This window comes from Sipha flava, unplaced genomic scaffold (assembly GCF_003268045.1).
Source record: "Sipha flava isolate LNK unplaced genomic scaffold, YSA_version1 80_pilon_pilon, whole genome shotgun sequence".
In the NCBI taxonomy this organism is placed as follows: domain Eukaryota; kingdom Metazoa; phylum Arthropoda; class Insecta; order Hemiptera; family Aphididae; genus Sipha; species Sipha flava.
The window spans coordinates 1,075,082-1,093,834 of record NW_020273622.1 but is presented as its reverse complement, the minus strand read 5'-3'; the positions used below and the strand labels follow the sequence as shown (position 1 = coordinate 1,093,834).

At 30.4% G+C, this 18,753-nt stretch overlaps 2 protein-coding genes and 1 pseudogene across 2 annotated transcripts in view; 1 reads left to right on the top strand and 2 right to left on the bottom strand.

The window, feature by feature from the left end:
• Positions 1-18,398, top strand: part of LOC112693067 (proton-associated sugar transporter A) — a 57,737-nt gene extending 39,339 nt beyond the window's left edge. Inside the window, exons 2-11 of the mRNA XM_025567961.1 lie at positions 15,689-15,924; positions 16,056-16,318; positions 16,379-16,555; positions 16,614-16,715; positions 16,783-16,937; positions 16,996-17,097; positions 17,157-17,318; positions 17,519-17,649; positions 17,881-18,055; positions 18,171-18,398. Coding sequence (XP_025423746.1) covers positions 15,710-15,924; positions 16,056-16,318; positions 16,379-16,555; positions 16,614-16,715; positions 16,783-16,937; positions 16,996-17,097; positions 17,157-17,318; positions 17,519-17,649; positions 17,881-18,055; positions 18,171-18,398 — 1,710 coding nt within the window. The 5' untranslated portion in view covers positions 15,689-15,709. The remainder of the gene's footprint in view (positions 1-15,688; positions 15,925-16,055; positions 16,319-16,378; positions 16,556-16,613; positions 16,716-16,782; positions 16,938-16,995; positions 17,098-17,156; positions 17,319-17,518; positions 17,650-17,880; positions 18,056-18,170) is intronic.
• Positions 5,973-11,549, bottom strand: LOC112693120 (pyruvate kinase-like). Its single transcript, XM_025568045.1, has 8 exons — positions 11,460-11,549; positions 11,250-11,376; positions 10,760-11,179; positions 10,485-10,694; positions 10,208-10,389; positions 9,906-10,154; positions 9,155-9,380; positions 5,973-6,484 (listed from the first exon to the last, which is right to left on the bottom strand). The coding sequence occupies exons 1-8, from the start codon at positions 11,547-11,549 to the stop codon at positions 6,318-6,320; spliced, it is 1,671 nt and encodes a 556-aa protein (XP_025423830.1). The 3' UTR covers positions 5,973-6,317.
• On the bottom strand, positions 12,830-15,368 carry LOC112693119 (annotated as a pseudogene).
• Positions 18,399-18,753: the final 355 nt, after the last annotated feature.

The following is an 18,753-nucleotide window of genomic DNA, read 5'->3' as shown; positions in this document are numbered from 1 at the left end:
TATAGTATTTCGTGGGAAGATTCTTTTCGCAGCGATAGCCCGACAGTAAGTAGTCCGGCGGTGAAACAGTCGCGGCAAAATGTCCGAGTCCGCTTTAACCGACTGTATAGGATGTTATTGTATACCGTTCATCCATGCCGAAAAACGTGACAACATTGATCGTTACACATGGGCGTAGTTTGGTATAATTATCTATTGGGACTATGACTAAAAAAATGTATTCCACACTTTATGTTTAACTTGAATTAACCGGAAAGAGAACATTTTCTAGAAAAAACGATTTATATATGACTTGTTCTTAACTTGCATTTTATTTTACTATTCAAAAAAATAATAAAAATTAAATTATTAAATCAAACTTAGATGTCAGTATTTTTATGCATTAATATAAGAAATATTATAAAATTATAAAAACATTTAAAACTATAATTTCGGATAAAATGTTTTAAAATGTTTTTTCACACCGTGAGGGGGCTACAAGTTTTTCCATTGACTGTTGCCCCTATGACCCCGTGCATACTACGCCCATTTCGTTACACGACGATACGATTTAGTTGTAGATTATTAATATTATTATTAAACATTTTTTTCTCCGTCAACTGAAATGAGTAGTATTTATTTAAACATCATTAAAAAAATATGTATAAAGTACTAGTATTGCGTATTGAGGTGGGGGAAGCAGCTGAACTCGTTTCATAATATTATTACATACTTATTAATTCGACAAATCCTCAGTTGATTGGGAAGACATTATTTATAAACGGCTTTATGTGAACATAAACTTAAGATTATCAAACATTATATATATATATATATCAATGGTAACGAAATTGAAACGTTTCTCCCGACGTAAAAAGCTGTTTTTATTTAATGGTCGAATGAAGTAAAGAGAAAACAATGAAGTCCAATTATATAGGAACACGGAAGTTTTACTATCAAAAACGATCGTTTGTATTTTACGTTCTATACTACAACTATATACGCTCCATGTATTCAACATCACCCACCGCTATCCGTATAGTATTTACATTTTTATTATCCCCGGATAATGCATTGTTGTCGTCTTTGCTACCCAGAAGTCCAATATCCGTGCTTTTTTGTAAACACGACCAAACACATTCGTTTCGAACGTTCTGAGTTCCGGTGGTAATAAATAATAATATTATTAACATCTTCCAACCAGGGGCGTATTTAGACTTACTTCTAGGGAGAGGGGCGATTCAAATTTTTTCTTTAATTCAGGCTCGAAATTTACAAGAAAATTTTTTGGTAATATTTAAATCAGGTGAATCCTTAATATTTGTGGTTTTTTTTTTTTAATCTAATGCCGAATCCACTTAGAATGGTCTTTTTTGTAGTTCTTTTTTAACACTTATCTGTGTTTTGAAAGTTTCGCTCGTGTTTTATCTGATCTTTCACTAAGTATGGAACAGGGCTTAAATCAAAATAATAAACATTGTTTACCGTTATTGACAATTAAAACATTATGAACAATTTACCGTTTTGCGTTATTTAAATTAGTGTAAAATTTGAATCATTTTCAAATGTAGTATTTAGCAATTAATACTATGTAAAATAATATTACATACATAATATTATATATATATACTCGTATATTACCTTTAACCAGTGGTGTATTGGTAAATATATTTGTAGGTATACGTACTAAAAAAATATGGATATTAATCCTAAAATAAATTTTCTTGCTTTGCTCGACAAAAGTTTTCTCTCGATAAATTCGAAAAAAATTAATTAATCCTTTGTAACTACATGTTTATAACTTCTATTAAGACTATAAAATATAAAACCACAAGATATACATTTTCAGTGCGTTATAAATCGCATGATGCAGATTTAAGAACAATGAGCTGAATGTTCACAATCCATACTATTTTATTCAATGTTATTCACTACAGTTAACAAAATACATTAAAAACAGCGTACACTGTAATCTTCAACAGCTAAATATTTCAATCAATTTCATGGTTCATAACAATTTTTTCCAATGAACTACTAAATTATTATTTGTTTTTTTGTTTTCGAGTTATTTTAGAAGCGTATACCCGTAAAATAATAATTTACATTAGGTATACGCCGAAAATCGAAAATCTGCTGATGTATATACGTCGTATACCCACGTAAACATACCAATACACCCTTGCCTTTAAATATTTTATTTATTTTACAAAATTATTTTTTTATGCAGTTATTAATATATCCTAGGCTAATGGTTTATAATATGACAGAATAGTTTAAAAATCTAAGAATAGTTCTGAAATTGTAATGGAATTATATTGTAACTACATAAATAAGTGATTGAAACTTCGTTCATATTTTGATAGCTATAGTTCAAAGTATTTATTATAATTATTTCTATTAATTATAATTTATAATGTAGATTCAACTTTTACCCAGAAAACTATTGCTAATTTTGTTAACCATGAATTATAAATTTTTTAATGTATTTAAGATACCAACTAAATTCCTTAAGTCTGATCCTAAAGAATAGGAGAATATGCCGGATTATCAATTAGGATTGGGTATGGGTTAGAATTATTAAAGTTGTCAATGACTTTGCTGAAAGAGGAGTGGCTCTAATTCAAATTTATAATTCAATTCTTACGAAAAATTTAAATCCAAAATAATTAATTATTTTTCAAGTCGTGGAAAGTCATAGAAAAAGATTCCTTGATGCTCGAATATCCACTGTCATATAAAACGTCGTAGTACCTCCGCTGGGAGGCCTCTCACTCAGTCTAATCTGTCGTATTTATTTTTATTTTATTTTATTTTTATTTAATTCATCAATTGTTCTTATTGTTCTATTTTATTGTAACAGATTGAATAAAAATCTTATAATAACAAAAAAAATATATATATATAAAACGAAATTAAACTGAAATAATTTTAAATCATTCAAATTACTAAATATTTTCACGTAATTTTAATATCTTTAAAATCAAATTGAGTTTATTATAAATAGCCAATATCAAATGAAATTACTAATAAATTACGCCACAAATAATAATGATTATTTTTATTTTATGACTATTAATATTTTTTTCGCGTTTATATTATGTATAAATATATGTTATATAAGCCAATAAACCAATAGTAAACCTGCCTATAATAAAATATAATTAAGTGTTTATGTAATAGCAGCCAAATTTAATTGAACATATTTAAACAATTCCGTACAGCAGATGTATTCAACATTTTTATCTCTAGGTTCCTTTGTATCTTTTCAATATTTTAACGGTTTCAAAATAATTGATGATAAAAAAAAAGTAATTTATTTATATAGCATGTGCATAAAAAAAAATGTCAAGTTAAATAATGGAAAAAAATTGAATTGAATTGAAATGAAAAATTTAAAAATTGAATTGAAAATTAAATATTTTATACCTCCACACTCGCTATCCATATATAAATATAATACACATATAAATTACATTATAATACAGTAATGTCCAGCTTTTTGTTCCTTGGCAGTCCGTTTTGGTTAAAAATTATCTTCAATCGGGCCACCAAGTATAAAAGTACGAATAATGTCAATATTTATAAAAAATTAATGATTTTACTTATTGATTCGATAACCATAACTTACGAATCAGTTTTTCTCCATACATTATAATGATAGATATATACGTTACACGTACGATTAATGCAGTCCGTCTAACACAACTTTTTTAAAACTTTATTTTTCGTTATGATGTCACACAAATGATTAACGATTGTATTTTAATTAATTAAAAACATTAATTCGTTCAAAAGTATATTCAATTTGTCTATTATATAACAATAATTTTAATAATATAATATATATATTATAATATAAAGATGGACAAATAACAGTTTTACCATAAAATTATTACGATCTAATATTTAACGGAGTATTTTATTTAGAACAAGCCGCGTGAATAACTAACTAAGAGATCATTTTCGTGCCGTGCTTATTTCATACGTAATTGTATTCATTTAAATAGGCATTAAGAACTAAAAAATAATAGTATAGAGCAGTGCCGACATTGCAATACGATATTTAAGTGAAAATCAATTTCAAAGGATAATGTTTGACCGAGTTCTATGGTTTCATCAGCTGGTGATATGAAGTCGTACTATACTCTTTTAGTCATTATCCATAACTTATCAAAAATAATAATGATATAAAAATATATTATAAGTAGCAAAGCGAGAAAATAATTTTTATTAACTAAGTGGTGAGTTGTTAAATTCTTCTGTTCGTGTGATTTGTTTAACGCTTAAAAAGAAAAACGTGAAAAATTAAAACGTACCCAGGTGGCCGTCGCATTCGAGGTAATCACAATGATTTAGATTTAATAGCCGGGACCGCGCAATTTCAAATTCTCCATGTAATAAACATAATTGGTTCGATCACATCAGAACCATATATAATACATTTTTTTTACGTTCGATCGATCTCATGCGATAATCGATCGAAAAATGATTTGTGTGCACGTTAGATGGCGGGCTAATTTTGGGCGTATGAAGACGAGTATACGAAAAAAATTCCATTAGATTTAGAATTGGATACTTTTTTTTTTTATTATGCACCTGCGACTTTTCGACGTTTAATCTCTGATAAACAAATCATTTTATGCAATATTATTGTGATTACAAAATGTTCAGATTTTCGAGTAGTAATATTGTACTCATAACCAATCTGTGAATAAATGCAATTTATAGAGCAACTTCGTTGTATAATTTATACCCAAAAAAAAAAAACATTTGTATTTACTTCTGTGCTATCTTTGCGTTCCTTACAAATCGTCTTGGCGCAGAAAAATAACGTCAACAGGGGTGTCTCGTTTGGATTATCACGTTATAAGCGTTAGTCTATTCGCCAGCGCTGTGTAACACGCATTCGCTATTTTCGCTTCATGGTTTTTTAAATGAAATTCCGAAACTTCCGACAAATATACGCGAGCGAATAACGAATTAATTTACTGTCTATTAACTGCGCACGAGGTATGATTATCCGATTAACTATTAATACATATAGAATTAATAAATTAACTTTCATTACAAGTAATTATCTGTCACATTTTCAAAATCAAAAGGCTCAAATTACTACTAATTTATAAAAAAATTTTCATTGGTTGTTCATACTCAAAAACCTTTTTTTATTAAGTCGTTAAATGCTTGTTTTAATTTTTCTGTTCTAGTTTCATTAAAAGTTTTAACGTTATCAAGCATTTCTAAAATACAACCAAATGGTTTTTATAATAACTTCGTTTTTTATATTTGTTTTTGAATATAATAAGAAATTGAAATAACATGTGTTTTGTACAGTTATGAAAGCTATCATATGAATGTTGTATATTTTACGAGAACTAACAATATTTTATACATGGGTTGTTTTAAAAATAAATGTCAATTTTTTTTTAAATTATATTATTATACATCATGCAAAACTAAGAAATCGTTAAACACCGATTATCGATTAGAGCGAAATAAAATCATACAATTTTGAATTTTAAGAATTTATAAATAAATAATAAAAACTATATAATATCATAATATTTAATTAGTAGATCACGCAATAAAAACAATTAAAAAAATAAAAATATTTTCTCATGATTAGATACATAGTTTAATATCTGATAAGATAATTTTGAAATCTTTGATAATAAAATAGTTTAATTAATTTAATAAATTACAGAATAAAAATCAGTATAAAAATATTTCAAGTTAGATCATTATAGTTTTTAGTACCTAGAGAAATATCTTTGTTAAAATCAATGTTAACAATGATATGACTTACCATATAAATGACGTATGTATATAAGATTTTTTTGATTTTATTGCTTTTAACTTAAGAATGAGTTTTTCTGTCCTGAAATATTGTTGTTAAGTTGTATAATATTTATTATGAACATTAATTTGTGCGGCTGTGCGACAAAATTAGAGTGATAACTCAATCCATCTAATAATATTAAGATTTAGACAAATAATATTATTAATATTTTTATTATTGTTATTCAATAAAAACGTAAGGAGATTGCAAGCCATTATTTTCTTTCTTTTTCTACCACACGCGCAATATAGGGATTTAGACGTTTTCTATTTCCAACATACCGATTGATCTATTGATGTGATAAGGATTTTGAAAACTGATTTAAATTCGTCGTAGTCTTTTTTAGATGGACTATCTCACATTTTTTAAATTTTGTACTTAACATACCCAAAAATTAATTTTTATGTTTTCAAATTGTTTAGTCCTATTTTGTAATTGCACGCGTGATAGAAAGAGAAGGAAAATCATGGATTAATACAATCCATAAACATATTTATAATTAGATAACAAAAAATTTTTGTATAGCATGAGTGTAATGCTGATGACATACGCTTGGTTCTTTGACTAACAAAATAATATCTCCAGAGGATATAATTCCATGACATTTTCCAAAGTTGAAAGCATAATAAAATTGTTCCTGTTGATCCAGAAGAACACAATCAGAGTCTGAAAAAGAAAATTCTAATAATATACATACAAATCATAAACGAGTTATTTTTAAATTTAGGTAAATTATATTATTTTAAATAGTCAATTATTTTTTTATTTAAAATATAAATAACTTTTTTTTTCTTTTAAGTCAATAGCTTTTAATATGTTTATGATTAGAACTGGTAATAAAAAAAAAATAAATAAAAAAAATAGAATAAAATTATATAACATTCTGATCTACATTTTTTATGTAATATTTATTTAATTAATGAACTGATTATTGTCATAATCATTAAGTAGAAATAAACTCACTTCTCGGTGTTTTTATTATGTTAAGAAAACGTATGAGTACCAAAATCATCTCTGTAATTTAAAAGTGTTTAATGGAATATCAAGGAAAAAAATCAATAACATAATTAGAGTCACGTGAGTATTTATTTATTAGTAATTTAAATTGATTGATGCCCAATACAAGTTAAATACATGCATATAATAATAATATACAATAGGTATAAATGCATGTAATGGAAACAATTATAATAATTTAGCTCATTGGTTTACTTGTTAATAAAAATATAATATAGCAAATTCATGTTGTTCATTTCTTTTCAGTTAGGAGACTTGATTAATTATATTTAATAAAAGCATTAAATCCATAATAAAAAAAAATTTTACATGATTTATAAAAATTAAATTAAAACCACACGGTAAAACTACTAAAGTTAATACAAGTTACAATACAGCATATATTATTGTGTTAATTGTTATCAGTACTTGTAGTTATAAACTTTTGGTCTCCTAAATACCGATGATGATAATAATAATAATTTAGATTAAACTAATGCTACTTATATATTATTAAATAAAAATATAATTTATCTACGCAGCTTAATCATTGTATCGTAATGTTAGTTTTAATAAAAGTTTTTTTTTAATTAAAAAAAAAAACAAAAAATGCTTATATTATTACTAGGACTCAGATTTCAATGCATTTGCATCTTCTGTTTGGAATTTTTTACACGATGCTTTCCAAGCTACAAATGTGTTTCAAGTACTTCATGTTGTAACTACATTTTTTTTTTTGTGGAATTTTTTGTATTTTTGGCAGATTTAATACTTTTTGGGGAATTTTTAATGTTTTTAATACATTTTTAATTTTTTAAGAAATTTTTAACCTATTTCTCGTATTATGACTAAAAAAATTAACTTCAATTAAATATAAACAAAGTAATAACATTAATTATTATTAACGGAGTCTATAAATGTTGTAGATACGATTTGTAAAATTTAATCTTTTACAAATATTTTTTTATATTTTACATATAATTTTGGACGCACCGTCGCTCCGCACGAATAAAATTATTTTATAAATCCGCAACTCAGCATGCATTGTAATTCTGCACACTCAAAAAAATTAACGTACCGTATAGCTCCGCATTCTAAAAATATTTTTAACACCGAAAGTCCGCATTGCATAAAACTATGTTTAAATTACTTTAAAAATGACCAATCCAAGGATTCACGAATTAAAAAAATGATCACTTACTTAAACAAAACATACATAAAAAACGATGCAACATTTCATGTTGAGATTCAAATAACTGTGAGTCTTTTCATACCAAATTTATTTACTTTAACACATCCAAATATTGCAGTTTTCATTAAAAACTTATTATCTATGCAGACGGATTCTTAGATACGAATAAATTCTGCTAATAATAATGAAAGTAGGATAGTTAGAACTAAACAAAAAACCAATATGGAATTTATAAATAAAAACATAGAATTATATAACGACGGCCAAATTGATAGATATAATTTAGTAAAAAGTTTGGTACCAATTAATAATATTTAGTTTTAATTTACATTATAATTGTATTATATTTAATTTTATATGAATGACGACGATGTTTGTTGTAAATTATCTTTATTATTATAAATTTTTTTAGTTTATTAGATTTTAGTGTTACAACAAATAAAAACATAGAATTATATAACGATGGCCAATTAATAGAATACTGATTGTTTTTTTTAAATTATGCACAAAAATGATTTGCGGAGTTAGGGTGTTAAAAAAAAAATTATGTGCGGAGTTAAGGTGTAAAAAAAAACCTTTTATGCGGAGTTTAGGTGATATATTACAAAATGGCCACGATGCATGCACAGTTACGATGCACCGATAATTTTATATACAATTTTATAATTTCACATGTTAAAAAAACATATTTTTTTCTGGATTTTTAAAATCATTAATACAGAAATAAAACGACTTAATGTAAATTGATGTTTAAATTAATTTTTTGAAAGGTAATTTTTTTAATATTTTTAGGGCATTTAAATCCGAACCCTAATTATTACTATTGGCTATATGTGAGATTGAAAATGTTATTGATGTATTATAAGGTATACTCTATAAAATAAATATGTATATATATATATATATATATATATATACTATCATTACATAAAAAATCATGATTAAAATTGAATTTTTTTCTTTTATTTCTATTTGTAAGTCGGTTAATGTAACACGATAACTTACTGAATGTTACCTTAATGAAATGTATACTTACCTACTCGAAACAATTAAACTACGTTAAAAATTATTCTAACAAGGCTTGACTACATCGTTAAAAAGATGAATGTGACACGAGAGAAACATAACATTAAAGTTTAATATCGTACTTGGTAACAAGACCGGAACAAGACCACGGTATAAATGACATTGGCGAGCCACTCTAGGGTCATTGGTCACGGTGAGAATAACATTCCTTGGTCTGTATTTGGTCATCACTCGTGCCATATGACCAGTAGGAGACATTACGATGATAGCAGCGGCAGAGTAATTATTAGATTTTTCCACTGCGGCTATTGCTATCTCATCAGAAATATCAAATGACTTATCTTGTTGCTATAAATGTCGGGCAAATTAAAATATCATTACAAATTTAGACACACACATAGGTTTCGGAATAGCTGTGAAAATGTAATATTAGTACAAATACTTTTTTAACTATATAAGTATAATTCTATACAATCTACGAATGGTGTATTAAATTTGATCAATAAATGAAAAAGTAAATATAAGCTTTAAGATATTTCACGTTAGAAATACCTGAATATAAGTAATTAATTTAAATTTAAAAAAATAAAAGAAAGATATAGATAATGATTTGAAAAATCTCTGGGCCATGCGTAATTTAAGTGTTGGAACGCAGTTTTTATATCGTTTGACTGAGCTCCTTCTACTTCATTTTTCTCATTTCGAACACTAATTGTAATTGATAAAATTCGTGTTCTCAATTGAACGTGTAAAACCGAAACAAATGTACGAGTGCAATAAGAGAAAAGAAATTGAAAATTTGTTTGATAACAGTCATCCACATCCTCAGCCCGATTCATTACATTCCCGGTAACAGGCGAAGTATATACTTACGGCACTTGAGACGATATCGCGGAAAAATTCCTTCCGCCACATAGCGGACTCAGCTTCCCGGCACAGTTTGTCCATGACACGTACGCATTCGATCGGATATTTACCTTTGGCAGTTTCTCCCGACAACATGACGCAATCGGCACCGTCCATAACGGCGTTGGCCACGTCAGAACACTCTGCCTTCGTCGCTCGCGGTTTGTTCGTCATCGATTCCATCATTTGCGTCGCGCAAATCCCCGGCTTACCATGCTGAACGAAGAACAATTAACATTTCAACGGGCTCAGGGCGATCGGTACCTTACAATGTTGCACTGGGCGAGGATCGATTTTTGTGCCAGAAACACTTTTTCCGGCGGTATTTCGATACCTAAGTCGCCTCTGGCCACCATAATGCCGTCGGATACATCAATTATAGACTGCAAGTTTTCCACGCCCTGGTGGTTCTCGATTTTCGGTACGATGAGTATGTGCTTACCCTGTTCACCTATATATACGTGCGATGTAAATTACTGGCGCGTGGAATTTCGAAACGCGGCGTAAGAATAAAAAATAAAATAAAAGAGAGACCGCAACACGTACCCAAGATTGTCCGTATTTCGCCTATGGCCGATGGTTCTCTGATAAACGATGCGAACACCATGTCCAAATCGTGTTCGACTGCGAACCTCAGATCTGACTTATCCTTCTCCGATACGGCTGGCAGGTCGACGTCTACCCCCGGCAAGTTCACTCCTTTGCGGCTGCCTAACATACCGCCGTCCTCGACGCGGCAGTCTATATATTTTTCGCCTGAAAAAACACGTTCATTTCCATCAATAAGCGATTCTCCAAAACAACTCGAAACAATAACGTGCCCACTTCCTCGGCAATCAGCAACAACAGACCATCGTCAATGTAAATGCGATCGTTTTTTTTCACCACTTTGACGATGTTCGCGTAGTTGACGTACACTTGTCTACTCGAACCGACGTTTTCGATCTCCTTGTCCGTGGTCAGACGGAAGATCTCACCTTTCTTCAATTCCACCTCTTTAGCCACGTCCCGATTTTCACCGTCCAACACGCCGGTTCGAATCTCCGGACCTTTGGTATCTAGAGCAATGGCTAACGGATAGGGCCTTTTGATCTTGTCGCTATAGCATTCCACTGCTCGCCTTAGATTCTGCACGGTGTTAAAGTGATACTCGTGCGTCCCGTGGGAAAAGTTCAACCGAGCTATGTTCATACCGGCTTCCATCAACATTTTCAACATCTTCACATCGGCCGTGGCGGGTCCTATGCAGTAATAATATTAACGCGTAAAACGAGCAATATAATCTCGATTTCAGAACGGTTTACAACGAACCTATAGTGCACACGATGTTTGTCAGCCTTAACGAATGAGTCTTGGCGTTGATGTTCAATGATCTCATATAATCGAGTCTTGTTTCCGAACCATTGCCGTACAGGTCGTTTTTGTTCACCCTAAATTCCTTAAAGATCGTAATATTTACATTAAATTGGTTTAATTCGTCTTGTGCGATGATCTTAATATACCACTTAATGTTATACGAACTTTATTAGCGTTACCGATATGTTGCGGCCAAGCAAAATGTACCTTGTAACTTGTATGTAAACATCTTTTGAACAAATATGTTTGGCACATGTTGATCGATTTAATAAACCAATCCGAAGACATTATTAAATAAGTTAAAATAAAAGAATAATTTTTAATATCTTTAAAAACTGAATAATTTATACAATACCCTATGGTCAATATTTAATCCCCACGACATAACATAATCATAAACATATAAAACTGAGAAGTGAGACTGTTTAATTTTTTACCTATGTATGCGAGATCCGAAATTAGTATGTGACGCTTAATGTCCAAAAACGGAAGTCATCATATGCGATAACCTTGTTAATACTTGTATGTGATATCCATAGAACTTCTCATTATTAATCCATAGATATCACATGGTATGATACAAAAGATAGCATAGATATATATAGGTAGGTACATTGCGAAGTATGTAAGAGGTTAAATAATATCAGCTACGATATATCGCATACGCAGGTGAGGTAACAGCTAGGAATAAGACACTATAAAGCATTATGCTACTACTCTCCCACTATACAAATAAAAAAAAAAACATTAAGAGTAGATCGATTAAAAATTTAGACTTAAATAATTAATTAATAAATATTAATAATAATAATAATAATAATAATAATAATAATAATTATAATATAATAATAATTTATTAATTTATATTAATTATATAATAATTAATTAATTAAATTAAGAGAGCTATAATGACTGTTTAATAAAATAATGTACACATAATGTTTTCATTTGGTGTCTATATCAAGACAAGTTTTATTAAATGTACACAAAGCAAAGGATTATTTAATATATAATTATTTAAGATACTAGTTCAACAAAAAAGTTAGTAACATATCATAAATAACAAATAATTTAGTTAGCCTGGTTAAATAATAATTCATAAATAAAATAGAAAAAGTATAATATTATTCTAATAAATCATATTAATAATAGTATAAAATAAACTTAAAATCTTCAATCAATATATAGCAATGCAATTGATATATATTTATTTTTTTCAATTGGCACTGTAAAACATTTATATTTTAATACATTTAAATTAATTATAAGTCGAGTTTCAGGAATAATTTCATCAACAGAAAACATTTTTATTATACCTGAAGATAGTGGCTTTACAAAAAAAGGTGAATATTTTAATTTAATATTATCACTCAAAAAAAAAAATGTATTATTTTAATTACTTTGACTAAATCACCATTTTCAAGCAAAAAATATGAAACTTTATCTTTTTTTTAACTCACAATAAATTGTTTTAAAATAATTTTTTCATATAATATTTAATTTATTGATTTATTTTCAATATTATCATAGGGCAACTAATTTCGAAGGATAGGGAAATTAGATGGAATGATATAAGTTTGAGCATTTACATGTTCGATTATGTGATTATAAATATCTTGAAGTGGGTTTTTAGAGTTCTTAGAATTCTTTTTAATAAACTGTAAATAATTTTTAAATTATATAAATCTACATAAATCTAAAGTACCATGCATCAAAACAAAATCACTAACATGAATCAACCCATGCACATTATAACTAATATATTATTCACCATATAAAGATGAATATTCACTAACAAATGTTTTCAACAAATCTTTGGTTAAGTAATTATAAGTATGACAAGTTTCAGATAAAATGAGGAGGCGAATAGCAGAACTCAAAAGCATAAAATGTTTGTATAGTGATTTTTTTAATTGGGCTTTTTAATACTATTGAGCCAGTATATAGTAAAGAAGTTCTGAATTCTGTGGCTTTCCAATATTCAACTTCTTCTAATTTTTTAGGCAAACGATTAATGTCTGATGCAGTGGAGGTTTTCCCGGGGAGGCAAGGGAGGCAGTGACTCCCTTGAAAGTACAAGAAACTACACGGTTAATGTTATTTAAATTATTAAATATGTTTTGCTTATAATTTCAAGCATAGACACGTTAATAAAAGGGAAATTAATAAAGATAAATATAAATATAAATTTAAATTAAATATTGAACGGACTATGGAGTATACCGTGCATGGTCTCAATCTTTCAAGTCCGTGGTACTCATCAACTCATGGGTAAGAGAATGCCTAAGTGCCTGTGCGGGTTAGAAAAAAAACAAACAGAGTTTAGGCGTTCTCCATGTTTTGTGTGTACAAGTTATATTATTATTCTTTAAATCATATTATGATTATTTAATACCTACTTTATTCCACGTTATCACTAAATGAGTTATTATCAAATATCAATAGCAATTGTAATATGTTTATTATTTTGTATTATAACGTTTTTTAATATAAAAGATTAGAATAATTATTCAATTGTTTTATTTTCTGTTGTATTTGTTTAGGTAGACGATTAGGTAGTTCGTACTGTGAGTTGTGACTTCTGAGAACAAAATAAAGCATTCTAATTTCAAATTAAAGTTATTAAAGTGATCAGTATTTTTTTGTTTCAAGTTGTTTTTTCATATCTTTTAAAAATGAATCCAATTTATGATCCGATTGTATTGCTTTTGGAACATCCTTACAGACGTTGGAGTACATGTGACAAAAACAATTTACTTAGGCAAGGTAAACCAACTCCTTTTCTGACGTATTTATCTGCAGACAAAATTGGCTCAAAAGTATTTTGTAGGTCTTTCAATTCCAACGTTTATACTAAACATCTTTGGATATGTGGAAGTTTTTATTTACAGAGGTTATTCTGTTGACCATGCATTTTATTGAGTCAGTCAAATTCTGTTTGGATTACATTAGGCTATGCTGATTTTTACTAGGAAGAAACTAGTCAATTTAGAAACTAAAAATTGTTATTATTTAGGTCAATAAATTTATTTGAAATTTTTCTTTTGCATCAATTTTGTAAATATTCAACTATTTGTAACTCAAAACTAAGGAGACACTTTATAGGGTTTGTGTCTCAGTTTTGTATAAATTATAGATGTATATAGTATTTTAATATTATAATTATAATTTATATACAATATACCTACCAGTAATGCCAAATTGTAACTTAGTAGTTAGCATTTAATTATGTGTTATAGTGAAAATGAAACCTTTTTCTGACAGATTTTTAAAGAAAAAAAATGTATTTAAACAAAATAAATGAGTTTTTAGGACTGTGCGATTCGCTTTAATAAGTCCAGATGGGTAGGAACAAAATTATTGCTTCCTCAAAATTTTAATGTCAGAACCGCCACTGATCTGATGGTAAAAAAGATTTGGTATTAACTAATTTTTGGGATATTTCATCAGGATTTATTAATTAGGTTTTTTACCTTTGATCCAAAAATCAATTAATTTTTTAACAACACCGAGACATATAGTATGCATGTATTCAAGTACAACTACCGATATTATATTTATAAGCAATTCTTCTAATGGACTTGTATCTTTATGATAGTATTCATCAAGTTTTTAAAATATATTATAATTATTTAGTCTAATAAAAATACTTTAGAATTTACTTAATTGTAACTACCTTTGATAATTTCAAATTTGCAATTGAAATAGTGTTGGGAAAGGAGTTGTTCTTTGTCGCTGTTGGATACGATAGTGGTGCGGTATCGCGGACGTGTAAAGTTTGGGATTTTACAGCGATAACGTCTAAAAATAGTAAGATTAACTATTAAAAATCCATTAGAAAACCATTGGATCACTCGGTTACACTGGGCTACTATACTACAGTAACTATAGTAAGAGTATACCTACTAGAGTAAAATCGTTTTGTGTGATTTTTCTCTAGCTGGCAAAATCGCTAGTGTACAAGCGAGTATTGACTGGTCTATAAACATCTTTTAAATTTTTCATTTTTGCCTTGAGTTCCTTTTCATCTATTTCCATTATCAACCCTTCATTCTCAAGGTCTGCATACAACATTTTAAACATTTAATTTTTAATTTTATGTTTAAATAGTGTTTAAATTGCTCAATGTAATCGGACAGGTCACACGCGCGATTTTGATTGCTGACACGCAGCGTGTAAATTCGTCCAGTGTATAGTTAAGCTAGTGCTGTATTTAGTCATTTTTCGCCCCGACGCAAAAAAAAAATTGGCACCCCTCTAAGAGGCCTATCCACGTAAAATATAGAAGATAGATCCTCATGAACCTTTTAGCATTGATTATAGAAATCCTATAAACTATATTAACAACTGTTATCGTTAACAATTTATTAAATACTTAATATTGTTCAATTAAGGTTATAAATTACAAGTAAACCATGGTGGAAAAATTGCATGAATATCAGGGACCAATTGGTATTTTCCATACATGGAGAGACGCATTACGAGATAAATGGGATGAATGGAAGGAGAATCGTCCTCGAACGCTTTTAGATGTCTTGCAATCACTAGGTTTGGCTGAACGTCCAGAAAATCGAAGCGAAGAAGAACATCCTCCAGAAGTGGATATGGAGCAGTATTCTGACATTTTCAGGTAAAAGTAATATGTTTAAGCCGAAGGTAACAATAGTGATTACTTATATTATGTTCTGTATAAAAATTAAAAAAAAAAACAATCCAAAAAAAGTAGTTTAAATTGTACACAATTATTTTAATCGTTTTTAGAAGGAAAACAAGAGGTGAACTCGTACGCATATCCGCGGCTGTCATGGGGATAGAATTTTCATATGCAGCAGAAACGACGTTTGTATCGCCAACGCTTTTGAATATAGGAGTCACCCATCAGCACATGACACTAGTATGGGCAGTGTCGCCTTGCATTGGATTTTTCGTCACGCCCATTTTGGGATCTTTAAGTGACAGATGCACGCTTCCGTTGGGCCGACGTAGGCCATTTCTCATATTGCTGGCTTGTGGAGTGTTCTTAGGTAAGTGTAAACAAATGAACTGTCTCACGGATATTTTATAAATTGGTAAATTGAGTGTAGGGCTGATATTGGTGCCAAACGGAAAACTATTCGGACATTGGGTGGAAGGCAATTCAGAGCCTGGAAACAATTTTTGGGCGTTATTTTTCACGATACTGGGCACGGTATTGTTGGACTTCGACGCGGACGCATGTCAAAGTCCAGCGAGGGCTTATCTTCTAGACATTTGCGTTCCAGGTAATTTTTGATCGAGAGATGAATTTATTTTATTGAAACATTTCAAAAATATATACAGAGGACCACGCCAAGGGACTGAGCACTTTCACGATAATGGCCGGCTTAGGAGGGTGTATCGGCTATCTCTTAGGTGGAATCGATTGGGATTCGTTAAAATTTGGTAAAACTAATTCACTTAAATCAGAGTTATTTATGAACCTATTTGCTATTATCAATTTACTCTTTAGGAGAACTGATGGGTGGCCACGTAAGAGCGGTGTTTACATTGGTCACATTTCTTTTCATCGGTTGTGTCACTTACACCGTCAGTAGTTTTAAAGAGATGCCGTTAAAGTTATTACGGTTGAACCAAACTAGGATATTGATCACGTCGACCGATGATGTCAGTTAAAAATAACATCGTCAAAACTGAAATTAACGATAATAATCGTGTTTTATAGGATTGTGATAAACTCACAGAACATGCAACGAAATCATATGGAACTCTAAAAGACGCTGCTAATGAGATCCAAATCGATAATGACGAACCCCCTCTGATACCGGTAAGCTGTGGATATTGATCACGCGGTCCATTAACATTATAGTAACCGTTTTCATATAGGAGCACGTGACATTCGGCCATTACTTGAAAACCATAGTGGTGATGCCCAAGTCAATAAAGTTGCTGTGCTTGACGAACTTGTTCTGTTGGATGGCCCACGTCAGCTATTCGCTTTATTTCACGGACTACGTTGGCGAAGCCGTGTTCGGTGGCGATCCCACGGTACGGAAACGTGATAACGATGATAATAAAAAAACAATAAAAAATGTTTAAAAAAAAAAATAAAACGCTCGTCGGACGATCTCGGCCGGCGACGTCCGAATTAGTTTTCGCTTTCGAACGCGGATAGCTGCGGTCGGTCGACGGACGTTTTGCGCGATCAATCGGACACGCGTTATTAAATTACAACATTACCGTGGTAGGCGTTGGCGGGAACCGAAAAGAAAATGCTGTACGACCAAGGCGTACGGTTCGGGTCGATTGGTATGGCGATGTACTCGCTGTCGTGCGCCTGCTACTCCAGCGTCATCGAGAGACTCATCAAACGTTTCGGGTGAGCACAAAAAACAACTATCGCGCAACGTGTCCGTTGCGCGATGGTTAGGCGCAAGAGGACGGTCTTCAGCACCCCTCAGTTCAAATTCAGCACCGCTGGGTTGATTTTTATACCGGCCAATCTATAATAATTACAGTGATATACCATCATCAGTTTTGTGTTCAGCGATTTCAGCGTCCCTAATGTTTGGGACACCGAGTTGATCTAAAAACGTCCGTTTGCACACAGGGCCAGACGCGTGTATGTCGGAGGTCTGCTTTTCTACTCCACCGGTATGTTTTTGATGGCCGTCACTCGACACAAGTTCAGCGTGATATTCTTCTCCTGGTCGGCCGGTGTGATGTACTCCACGATGTTCACGATGCCGTACCTGCTGATCGCCCACTACCATTCCACCAACACGGTTATACTTTGTAGTAGTCTTATGCCGTAATCGATTGTTCCTCGACGTCCTCCTCGCTCCCGTGCCGCATTGTAACGTACGATTAGTTCTATTTTATTTGTATTGTTGTTTTCAGTTCGTCGAAAACACCCGCGATCAAGAGTCAAACGACCAAGTTAGAGGACTGGGCACGGACGTCGCTGTGGTCAGCTCCATGGTGTTCGTGGCTCAATTCATTCTGTCCATGTGCATGGGCACGATTGTCAGCGTGTCCGGGACGACATCGGCTGTCGTTTACACGGCTTCGTTTTTGGCTTTCTGTGCTTCAATAGTCGCCACGCAAATTGTGTATTTAGACCTATGAAAACGTTATTGGAAATTAGAAAACCTACTATGCGTTAAACTTTTCATTTTAAATATAAGTTTCTCTCACTTGTTATATTTGCTTCGTTAAACTATGTTCGTACGACACACATAACTGCAATAATATATTCATTTTACATACATCAAATAGTTTTTACTTGTGAATAAATAACCATGTACTTGGAAATAACTAATATAAATAAAATACTGATTATTTAACAACTACATTAAACTTACCAAAGTCATATATACAACTTAATATGATGACAACCAAAACTTATGACAGATAAATCCGATACGTTAGTGCAAGACTGTAACTAAAAAAAGATCATTATCGAGGTCGTAATCTTTCCAAA